The 12,688-nt window shown below is 39.5% G+C and overlaps 1 protein-coding gene across 4 annotated transcripts in view; it reads right to left on the bottom strand.

The window, feature by feature from the left end:
* LOC110990492 (uncharacterized) overlaps positions 1–12,688 on the bottom strand; it is a 76,331-nt gene that overhangs the window by 10,378 nt on the left and 53,265 nt on the right. For 3 of the 4 annotated variants that reach the window (XM_087131767.1, XM_087131766.1, XM_087131768.1), the window contains one exon: positions 1,035–1,336. In XM_087131767.1, coding sequence (XP_086987893.1) covers positions 1,035–1,302 — 268 coding nt within the window. In that variant the 5' untranslated portion in view covers positions 1,303–1,336. The remainder of the gene's footprint in view (positions 1–1,034; positions 1,337–12,688) is intronic. The other variant, XM_087131769.1, reaches the window with a different exon arrangement.

A 12,688-nucleotide genomic window follows, 5' to 3' on the forward strand; every position in this document is an offset into this window, starting at 1 on the left:
GAGCCGATTGGCTACGAAAATACTCTTTTTATTTGATGCGCAATGTACAACACAGCATGTTTACATTGTACATGTAGTATGGGAGTTTCCAGTATGTGGAAAGTAATATTTTAATGAAAAACAGTTTTGAATTATATTTGCTTTGCATGCCAAATTACAAATCAAATGGACAGCCTTTGATGATGTGTGTACTTCCACAGGGCATCTGCAGCATAGGCATAGAAACCAATGTTTGCAAAACAGGTAATCCAACTTCTCATTATAACATGTGCATACCGGTACATGCTCGGTAAGAAACTGCACCATCAACACCTCAGCTCGAATGGTACCATACATACGTTTAGCCTTAGAAGCCATTTCTTTTCCAAGAAAGAACAGCGAAGTCCGTGCGGTCGTAGAAATGTTCGAGCGAGTATGGTGGTATGGTGTTGTCATGCATGACGCGTCACACGCGCCGTGATTGTTGCGGAAATGGGTATCACACCAATTTGGACCCGTAATGGTGATCAATTTCTGTACCAATTACGGAAAATCCGTACCACTTGGCAGCTCTGTTGTCGGGTGCAGTCCAGATGGCAAATCAAGTAAATGGATGCAAAAACCAAGAAAGCAGACATAAATGGCAGAAGTCCATTGCTCAGTGGACATTATGCGAATGTGCTGAGCTGAGGCGAATTTGCAAGGTGTGTGATTCAGGCAAACTGATCACAAGTACAAAGTTGTGAGAATGAGTATTACCAAACCCCATAGCAAAGAACTGAATTCGCCAAACTCCCCATTCCAAATTTTTTCTTGGATGTTTTTAGGTACCCTCAGCCCCAGCTCGTCACAAACACTGGTTAGTGCGTTGTAGTTTTGTACATTAGCCATTGAAGACACAGCACTCACAGCTTGAAGTGAAATAGGGATGGAAGTCAAAGGCAATGCAGATGAACTAATACTAGGAGTAGGATCACTAATTGAAATTAAATGAGGAATGGATTGGTGGTCCACAAAAGGTAAGGGAAAAAGATTACAGGGAATATCTGACTCACCGAGCCCCGAAGTCACAGGCAGCGCAACCGCAGCACTTTGCGGGCGTCCGGGTGGGAGAGATCCATCTACAGCACCAGTAGGGATTGCAAATGATGGTGTGGCTGCTGCCGGTATACTTTTCTCTAGCCCAACCGAACGTGGGGTTGCATCAGAAGCATCTCTCCGGCTTTGAGTAGGCTTACCGGTAGCAGAGCGAGGCCTTCTGTGCGGTCTCCTCCCCTTAGAAGGCCAAACGGTTGCTGCCACTCTCTTCCCAGACTTCGGCATCTTGCAGTGACCAGAGATTGTGTTTAACGAAAGACTGAAATCAAAATTGGCAGAGAAATGTGCAACTTGATCATGTGTTTACATTTGATAATGCCTGCTGAGAAGTGACAATGCCTGCCGTGTAAAACACACACTAAAACTTGGATACCAGACAGTTTATTTCATCCTTATTATTCATGAGTCTGTGTGTGACGCAACACGCAGAATGCGCCAGGCGCACGCAAAGTCTATATACTTCTATTCTATTGGACAATTTTTAAAAGGAATATACCATAAAATAGATGGGTATGTTTGGAAAAATAAAAGTGAAATTTTAGAAAAAATTGTTGGAAATCCATTATATGTTGACTTCTTTTGACTCTCTGAATAAAAAGGTATTTATGAATATGAATAAATATGTGCTTGGCTGGTCTTAAACGTTAGTGTAATGTTTATTCCCTGAACAATGCTAAAAAAAAACATCCTTTAAAACAATCTCCCACTTGGCATCCCAAATCAACCTCTTCTGTGACACCGGATTGAGAAGAATATTGGGAAGCCACCAAATTTGAACTCACCCACTGACCTACATTGGGCTAAGGCACTGACTAAAAACACGTTCAGGCAAAAACTAGCCCCCCATTAAAAAACAAAAAAGGGACATCGTAGTTAACCATGTGAAAAAAAAACCACTCACTACTACATCAAAGATTTTCTGGAACTCAATTCTCAACCACAACTGTTTCCATTTCAGAAAAAGTATTTCCTCCAATGGCCCAACAGCATGCCCTGAAATATGTGACATCACCCTGCATGACTTCTAAAACAAAATACTAAAAAAAAAAGTACAAAAGATTCTCACATAGTGGTGCTATGGAGAAAATATACTGGTCATCTGTAACCAAATTCTTGACCCAATTCCTAATTTTGTCGCAAACATCAACAAGATCCAACCAACTTTGAAATTCACAAGTGAACCTCTCTGAGACATCTATCTACTATCTCAGAAATATTTGTGAAACCCCCATTCTTTACTTTCAGGAAAGTACTTTCATGAATTCACACAAGTTGAATAGCAAAATTTTGCTGAAAGTCTTTCATCAGATTTGCTTCGCTTTCACCTCCGCCTGAAGTATGAGCCAGCCTTAACTGAGGCCAAATGGCTGGACTCAAAACCCTAACCCCCTAGAGTGTATGTAAAATCATATTGAAATTGGAGGATTTGGGACTGTTTAAAACACCCAGTAAAATAAAATCTCCTTTACTGGTATAACAACCCATCAAAAGCATTACTGCCTTCAAAATCATCCGTATGCAACTGATTGAGTGTTATCCCTACTGGGCACAAAAGCATATTGTTCTTGCTGACAGAAGAATTTGAAAACTAATCTTCTGCTCGCATCACCCAATCACATCCAATAAACATCACTAGCTTTTGGTCATATATTCTTCTTATGCCTACCCATTTCGCCCCCTTACCAGACCACTGGCCTATACTATTTATTATTTAATCAGTAAGCTTCACAAGATACCAGACAGTGTCACTGAATGGGATAGTGTTATCCTCTTTTCACATGAGTCACACTTTTCTTATTTGAAGTTGATTGATACAGTCATGAACTTCTTCCTGTGTTATTGGGCTTTAAAATACGGAATCAGGAAAGTTGGGATATTTCACAGGGTCAGCAGTGTATCTTGGAAGCCAACTGTTGTCCAACATTTTAAAACAATCACTAAAATGCTTATTAATCATCTGCGGGACAGCAGTATCAGAATTATTTATATGAATAACTGACTGGGTTAGGTATTTTGACACTTTCTGTTCAATATTTATTGATGAATGATTTCACAGGTTATCTTTTAATATTGGATGTTTCTTGCTCAAAAGATAAGAGAGTGTAAGTTTCTTCAAAGCTCTAATTAAATAATAATAATAATAACAGACATTTATAAAGCGCCCAATCCATCAGGCTGCTCCCAGGCGCTGTACATCAAAATATAGATAAATAAATATAACCTACATGTACCATAATCAAAATCAATACTAAGAAACTAAAAATGCTTGTTAAAAAGGTGCGTCTTCAGCCCGGTCTTAAAACTCTCCACATTCCTAGACTCTCTAAGATGAACTTCAAGCTGGTTCCAGAGACTGGGACCAGCCACAGAAAACATCCTCTCGCCAGCAGAAGACAGCCGAGTTTTTGGAAGAGTAAGCCTAGGCAAGTCCAGTGCGGAATCAACTAGAAATCCTTACATCAAGCAAATCACTTAAATAACTTGGAGCACTGTTGTGGAGACATTTAAAGATCATTAGACACACCTTAAAAATTACCCTATGATATTTTACTGGCAACCAATGTAGTTGTATCAGCGCAGAAGTGATGTGGTCAAATTTCTAGCCATTAGTGAGTTACCTTGCTGCAGCATTCTGGACTCTCTGCAAAGGAGCAAGGGCTGACGCTAATAGACCTATTAAAACAGAGTTACAATAGTTTATGCGAGACGTAACAAGTGCATGAATAATATGCTCCGTGGCAGATTGACCCAAACAACATTTAATTTTGCTTATATTGTTCAGGTGTTACATTGCAGAGAGACATTCTTGATGTGGGATTGCATATTCGTTTTGTTGTAAAAAATCACAACTAGACTCTTGACTTCAGAGACTGCGGTAATATTGTGATTACTAATTATTCACAAGAGTTCTAGGAATATTGCTAAACGACATATGCGATCCAATGATATGCAGATCTGTCTTATCATTATTTAGCTTCAAAAAGTTAATCGCCATCCAACATTTGATGTCGTCACAGCATTTTTCCAAAACTGGCAGTTGTTGCTGTATGTTACTGGCAGTTGGCTGAGCTGACAAATACAACTGAGTGTCATCTGCATAAAAATGACAACTCAGTCCATGATGCCTAATAACATTCCCTAATGGCAACATATATACATTGAATAAAAGTGGTCTGAGTACAGAGCCCTGGGGGACACCATACTTAAGTGTATAGGTGTCACTCATGGTTCCAACATCCAATCCACTCCGACCATCAGGCGATAAAGACCAAATCTGAACTCTTTGTAAATGGTCTCTAAGGTAAGAAGAAAACCAATCAAAGGTATTTTGTGAGACTCCTACATGTGTCCTTAATCGATGAAGCAAAATGTCATGATCAAGCGTATCAAACACACCGCTTAAATCAAGAAATACCAGAATGGAGACTTTGCCCTCATCCATATTTTTCTAAATCATCATTTTGAATGCGGCTAAGAGCCGTTTCCATCCCATGGTGGCGCTTATATGCCGATTGAAAAGGTTCGTGTAACATAAACCTGGTCATATTTTCATAGTTGTTGCGCAACACCTTCTCAAGAACCTTGGAGACAAATGGTAAATTGGCAACTGGCTGATAATTCTTAAGCAGCTTGGCTTGATCAGCCTTGAGGCTCCGAGATTTTGGTATGAGAGTAACATAGACATCTTAAAATCATTTGGAAAAACTGCAAGATAATAGAAGAATTAACAAGAGATGTGATTATTGGGCAGATTTCAGGCAGACAGCATTTTAAAGCACAGTTGGTATCAGGTCAGCACCACAAGTTTTTGGAGGACACTTGTGTACGATTTACTGGATCTGTGCAGAAGTGGTGGAGCCTAAATTAAGCTTACATCATTCAGGAAGAATTTGATCTTGAATATCAAAATCTCTTTGACCCACACTACTCACACGTCGTAAGTTGCTGATCTGATCTTGAAAGAAATTTGCGAATCAATTTGCCAATTTGACTTCAGACTTATGAGTAGGAAATGTAGGAACTGACTTACGGCATAACAAATTATCAATCACACAAAAAATCTGATGACAATCACCCTTACTCTCATGGATTAAGCTTTGATAATAATGCACTTTTGCATCCTTGATCATCTTCACAACATAATTACATTGTATTTTATATATCTCCCGTTCAACAGTTAGTCGAGTACATCGCCAGCGACGCTCCAGGTTTTTACGCTTAATTTTCTCCTTCCTAATGGTCTCAGTAAACCATGGTGTATTCGATCGTATAGTAAGAACCTTTGATTGAACAGGAGATATGCTTGTCAAGAATTAACCTTAATTTCAAATTGTTCAAAGCTGCGAATACGTTGGGATCGAGTAATGAAGTTTTGTCCAAAAACTTTGAAAATGCAGAATGTCTCAACGAAAATGTTCACAGCCTATGTTTTTAAGCCTCCTAAATGCCACAGATCTCTGTGGTCTCACAGGCTTAATGATTTCTAAAGGAAAGAACACATTATCAGTGAATGATCAGAAATAGCAGGATCAAAGCATCTACAGATTTGATAATGTCCATAGATGGACGAGTAATAACAAGATCCAAAACATGACCTTTAATATGGGTGGGGGATACTACACGTTGAATCAAATTGTAAGACTCCAGAAAATTAATAAAACAAATCATATCATGTGCTTGAGGCTGATCCATGTGAATATTAAAGTCTCCAACTATCACAAAATCAGATGATTTTGAAATATTCAAAGACTTGAGAAAAATCAGATAAGAAGGCAGTGATTGCTACATTTGGAGCCCAATAACAACCATCAACAAGAAACATTTATCACGACAGTCGACATCGACCACAATGTATTCAAAAGATGATCCAGCTGCAGTAGATGGAGTGGTATGTATTCTCATTCCGGACTCATACAATATTCCTACACCACCACCAGCTCTACCTTGACTTGATTTATAGAGAAACTGGTAATCGCCAGATGTTAACTGTGACACCGTAGTAATGTCTCCTTCTTTAATCCATGTCTCAGTAACAGCAAGCACATCAATGTCTTGATCACCCAGCAATTCAAGAATGCCAGTTGTTTTGTTACATACAGATCTCGCATTCAAACTACAAACCTGCAAATTTCTTCTGGATGGAGTGCAACTCGAAGCTCAAGCCAGTTTAATGGAAATTAAATTACCTGTCTGGGGTTGTCGGCAATATGACAAATGCCATGAATTGAATCACCTAGGCGTTACAATAACCAGATTTACAATAGTTCATTTGTTTTTATATCTGTTTATTTAAGTAAATTGATCTGGGTTTCAAAGAAATACTTTATAAAGTCTATTTCTCTTCCTTATAGATTTTAGTAGGCCTTTAGTAATCCAGGGATTTTCAGGTAGTTTATTATTACGTCTACACTTTGTATAAGGCATGTATTAATCAGTGAGATGTACTTATTTGGAAGAGAATTGTGAATACTGCAAATTTACTCCATCACCAGTAGCAAACAAGTCCCATTCAACTTAACTAATTCATCTTTCAGTACAGCAACATGTCCGGCTGAAGTGCAGTATTTCTTTTCAATGTGTACATGTAGGTTTCTGCTTAGTTTAAGCGAAGTCAAAGCCAAAGCGAATAATTGGAAGGTGATCACTGAAGTCCAATAGAATGATGAAAGTGGAGGATGGTTCAGTTGTTGTTTGTAAAGATATCATCAATCGATGTTGCTGATTTGTGAGTTATTCTAGTTGGTTTATCAATTGTAGGGCAGAAAAAAATGAGAATGTAAAAAGTTTGTCATCATTAGTTAAAGCTTGAGTTTCACTATGAAGAAGATCAATGTTAAAGTCCCCCATCGACCAGCATTTCATCGATTCAGCTGAGCATTTTTTCGAGCACCAAAGCAGCTGTGATTCTCTGCATAGGTTCTTCCTCTGACTTCAAACTGGGTTAAAGGGGATGGGCCATGTAGGGTTAAATTGATGTTATATGATATTTTTCAACCGTCTTATAAACAGTAAGTTGGATTAAACCCTCTTTTGTGTCATTAAATCAGCAAAACTTGGTAATATCTTAGTGCTGTTTTCAGTCTCTGCCTCGGCTCTTCACACAAATTTATCGAAATCCGCCAATGTGGGCGGCAGACAAATCTTGGCAAAAAGGTTTTGATGATGCATACCATAGATAGGTTTGCCACTTATTATAACACCAAGTTACCGGGATTTAACTCAGATTAACATGGATTTTGGAATCCAGGGTGTGAAAGTGTGGATCTGTTCTCAGTTAACTAGTCACATGGACTCAACTGGTAAGCTCCTCCTCCCATTCATTTTATTTCAAGAGTACTTTTCCATACGAAATATACAAAAGCTTCTGGAACTTTCATTGGCCACTCTTATTTCCAGCTGGACAAACTCTGCTATGAACAATTCATTAGCCAGATGACCAGGAGTGCTATACTTGCAATCAGATTGCAGTTTGGATGATGTTCGAAGTGCAGATAAATGGTCTTAGCTGGACCAAATTCCTCAAAAGCTGATTGAGAGAATTATGGAAAGGTGGTATCGACCAGGGCGTTTGCCCAATTGCCAGGATAACAAACGTGCAGTCAGGTAGAAGCTGCAATATGTCAGGGCATTTGTGTATGATTTGTGAGCAAATATTGTCCAAAGAGGACAAAGTCCTGTGCTCAGTATTTAAATTATTGACTTAGATACATTTCTAACAGTCGTTATCTTTAATTTTCAGGTAATATTTCAGAGAGGGCTATGGGTACATAAGGACATGAGATGAAACAGGATGACGACTTAACATCTGGGCTACCAGACGTAGACGCATAGCTGAGTCTACTCTTAAGCAGTATAGAGAAGCTTTTCATAGTTTGTGTACATGGCAAATCAAACTACCAGTAAAGCCGAACTACTTATCCCTGTACATAAGTCATACTTGTCATACTTCTTCACCTATTTCCAAAGCCAGTTCAGCCATTGCTTGGACGCATAATTAGGCAGGTGTATCTGATCCATGCTCTTTACTTTTAGTGAAATAAGTCATAGAGGGTCTCCGAAGAAAATTTGCCAGTCTAGTCTCAAAAAAAGAGCCCATCTCAGCCGAGATACTAATTAAGATGTACAATTATTACTGTATAGACTTACATGTACATCAATTTATCATCTTCTGTTACTATGTGTTCAGTCGCATTTACAGGTTTCCTCCGATTTGATGAGCTTTGCCATATTAAAACAAGCCATTTGACTTTGATCATATTTATGTTTTGATTTTCATTCCATCCAGTAAAATGGATATTTACAGAAGTGGTTGCCATGAAGTAATCGCCAGACTTTCTCTTTCCGTCTGTCTGGTAGGGATGCTAGAGAAATATCTGAAATTAGCTCAGTTGCCCAACAAAGATTCCTATATAGGCTATTCAGAAACTTAACACCTATAAAACGAGGTTACAAGTTACCGTACAAAGCATTAATCAACCAATGTATCATTCCAGAGTTTGTGGGGTCATGATGGAGGTACTCAAGCCAATAGTTGGTGATGTCTCCAAATACTGTGTTCATAGTCTAAAATCAGGAGGTGCTAGAGAGGCTGCAACAGCAGGTGTTGAAGGCAGGCTGTTTAAAAGGCACGGGACATGGAGATCTCAGTCAGCCAAAGGTGGATTTGTGAAAGAAGACTTCTCTAAGTCTAAAGCCATGTTCCCATTGGACTTTATTTGGTGAACTTACCATGACTTTCCTGTTGATTTACAAAATTAAATCCAACAGAAACACACAGTAAATTAATATCCCTGTCAACTTACCACAATCGTGATGTAAAAATAACAGGCTGAAAAGGGTTGTGGAAGATTTCTGCACAGCCATAGTAAGTTAGCAGGGGCACTGGGAATAGTTCCCATACAATGTACATTGACCATGACCACGCTAAACCTACGAACAAGACTACTGCCTAGACAGAGATTGTAACGGTGCCCTGTACTATGTTGTTGTTCTTGATGTCTTAAAGTTTTATTGTCTTCCCCAGGGTACTTTAAGCGGCACAGATGGCTATTGCATAACACATGCCCAAGACAGGCTTTTTGTTCATTGTTTGGTCATGGTAGTTCTTTTTAGATGTTTCTTTCGCATACCTAGCATTACGTTGCACCCAAAACACTCCCAGGATCACTTTGCTTGGGGCAGTTGAATTTTGAAACCCTGAGAATGGGAGGTGTATGAGGAAAATGGCTACTAGATTGTACCACGAGTTATTTTTCTCCTGTGATGACACCTCTGACCAATCTTCACAGAAGTTATACCTGAAGCTACATGTAGAGCAAAATGCCTTGACGGAATTACCTTAATTTCAATTCTTTAAAGTTTGTTTATTGTCCTAGTCATTGTCGATGTAAGATACGCATTTATTGGAATATTGTATTTTGGCCACTATTTGATGTTTATTTTAGGCCAAATCTATTAGCAAGATGTGTTCCCATACATTGTATTTGTAGATAATCTGTTTGGAGGGTACAGACCTACAATAGCAGCGAACCAATATGAGTTGAGTTGCTGAGTTGGTCCCTATATAGAGTACAGTGCAAAACACAGGCCATACACATCATAATACAGGACGTCCACTGCTGCCTGGGGCTCTCGAAGGTCATATTGGTACAGGTTTCCTGCATCCACTCGCCATTCAGTTTGATTCCTTTGCTGCTTCATCATTTTGCTATTTGAGTACGGAATTTGATTTGATATTGATTTTGCTTGCTGTTAACATGATCGGAGTAGTAACGAAGAGACTGTCCGTTGTTTGAATTATTTTGAATTGATTGGAGTGAGTTTTCTGCGAGATATTGATTTGCTTCCGATAGTTTTTTATTTACTTTACAAGTGTCTTGAGGTCTTTAAGTTAATTTGGTTTACATTTCTGTTTAAGTTTGAGCTTAATTGCACTCTTTGTCTTATGGACGATTCCTTGATTTCATCAAGTTAAGTTGCTAACCTTTCATTTTATTTATTTGTATACATTTACTGTAAAAAGTCTTATTTTTTTATTACGCTGGAATATCTCTTGAAGAACCGTTACCCAATAGCCCTTTTGCGTTTCATTTCAAGTATGTGCAGCAACACTAAACTCTCTTTCTGCGGGACCTGGGTGACATTTTGGGGGCCCGTCCGGAGCTTAAAAAAATTAATAATAAATTTGGCTAGACTGAGGAAACAGAGAATGCTGCAAATCACAATGAATGAGACATGTTACTGTTATGAGCTCACATGAATTACATTTCTTTAATTCACCAATCTAATTTTATCTCTTTTTGTAAGAGGTGGCCTAAGGTAACGTGCACTGCAGAGGGCTGAGTTGCAGTGCAAGACTGGTCAGAGAGTACCCAATGCATTGTGGGAGAGTATCACACCCAATTCAAACCCCCAATGGTATATGTGTTATCTTCCTGTTGATTATAGTTGGTATCATGATGGAGGGTCAGATCCGAGATTACATTTATTTGGCGAAAGTTGTGGGTTTTCTGCCTCAGAGTTATTACGTTTGTCCAAACTGAGCAAGCAAAATTGTAACAAAGTGCCACAGAAGAATGTGTGGAGAACTTGGAACTTAAGCGCTTAGAACAACAAAGTTTGGAAACACAACTAACGTTGGAAAACGTGAAGAAAGAATTGGCTACATCTCCTGACGGCTCGAAAGACGGCGGTGCACAATCTCAATCCAAAGGCAAAATACAACCTTGCACTCCAAAATTACCAGTATTTAACGAGACACATGACGATTTGGATGCACACCTCTAACGCTTCGAACGGTACACAACCATGCAAGAATGGAACCCCAACTCATGGGCCAAAAATCTGAGTGCTCTCCTGAAAGGCAAAGTACTCAATGTGTATTCTCGGCTAAGTTCAGCCAAATACAAAATACTCCAGGAAGTGTTACTCAAGCATTTCTACCTGAATGAGCATGCCTTTAGAGAGAAATTTCGGTTGGCAAAACCTGAGAAAGACGAAAGTGTGCCACAGTTTGCAGTCCGTCTTGATAACCTACTGATGCGTTGGGTTACTGGCCAAAATACATTTGTACCTAAGACATACAGGTATGACGGTCTGAAAGATTTACTCTTGCGGGAACAGTTCATGAATTGATGCAGTGACCATTTACATGTAGCTCTTTTCCTATAAGAGCATAAACCGGCTAATGTTATGGAAATGGTCCAATTTGTAGAGCAGTATACGGATGCTGATAGCAGCTTTGCTCCTTTTATTAGGAACAGCAAACAGTATGGCCAATATTCAAATACATGTAGGTAGTTCCTATATGTAGATCAGAAGCAGATGCATAGTGCGCTGTTTGCCAAATCATTGAAACCTATCACCAACGGCAACACACCATGAGATGTATCATCCCGTACATGTTTTGTATGTAGCAAACCGGGTCACATAGCGTGTAACTGCTGCAGTAAGTTTAAAGAAATTGAGAAAGTCGCTGTAACGTGGCAGCTTCAGCAATTACTGGCCTTTTTGAGGCTAAATGTGACATGGGGCAAAACACACAGAAAGCCACGAAATCTAGAGAAAGTGGTCCAACTAGTGCAACGGAAACTGTAGCTTATATATACACCTTGCCTGATTTCACCTCGCTCAGTGAATGCTGTACGCATGACGGTTACGCCACATTGATGTGCAGATACGGACTCCCCGTAATGAGCAAGGCATGTAAAAACTTGGCTTGTTCTACGACCGATTGGGTTAATGACATAAAATGTAAAGTTCTATGCGACAGCAGCTGTAGCTCAGTAGTCATAAACCCTGACCTTGTTCCCGATGGAAAACTCACTGGTGCCGAAAAGTTGTCTATTCTTGTCGATGGAACTGTTTGTGTATCCTCAGTCGCAAGAATCAAATTAAACTCGCCCTATTTCATTGGCTGGACTGACTTGCTTTGCATGAGACAAACAGTGTACTACATCATATTAGGTAACATAACAGGTGTCAGATCACCGAATAATCTTGACCTTCTCTAGCAATGCGGTGTCTCATCAAACACTCAATTTGGAGAGGAGCATTGATACTATGTCATGTGCAGTAATGACGCGTGCACAACGAGCTGTGCAGGATAAACCATAAAGGAAACTTAAGGTACCTGAAAGTATTCCAGTCATCTCGAAATCTGAAATTATGAGCGAACTAGCTAATGATCCCTCATTGGCCCATATACGAGAACTTGCAGAGAAGGGCAATCAGAAACGCAACAAATACAGATCAACTTCCACTTTCTACTGGCTTGACGGTGTGTTGTATAGGAAGTTCGAATCCCCCACTCTCCAATATGGAGACGCGTGTGCTCAACTTGTAGTTCCTATTACATGTAAATACTGAGTCAATGTAATTAAAGTAGCTCCTGAAACCATCCTGGGTGGACACCAAGGAGCACGGAAAACATGTGATAAGGTTATGAGTGAATTCAGGGTGTCAGGCGGATAGCACCCGATATTGTCGTTCCTATGACATATGTCAATGGACGATTCCAAAGGCAAAGTGACCAAGGTACATGTACCACTGGGAGATATGCCTCTTATAGATATGTCATTTAAACGTGTGGCTGTGGACATTACAGGCCCCC

This window comes from Acanthaster planci, unplaced genomic scaffold (assembly GCF_054643075.1).
Source record: "Acanthaster planci isolate LZ-2023a unplaced genomic scaffold, COTS_SCS Contig13, whole genome shotgun sequence".
NCBI classification, from domain to species: domain Eukaryota; kingdom Metazoa; phylum Echinodermata; class Asteroidea; order Valvatida; family Acanthasteridae; genus Acanthaster; species Acanthaster planci.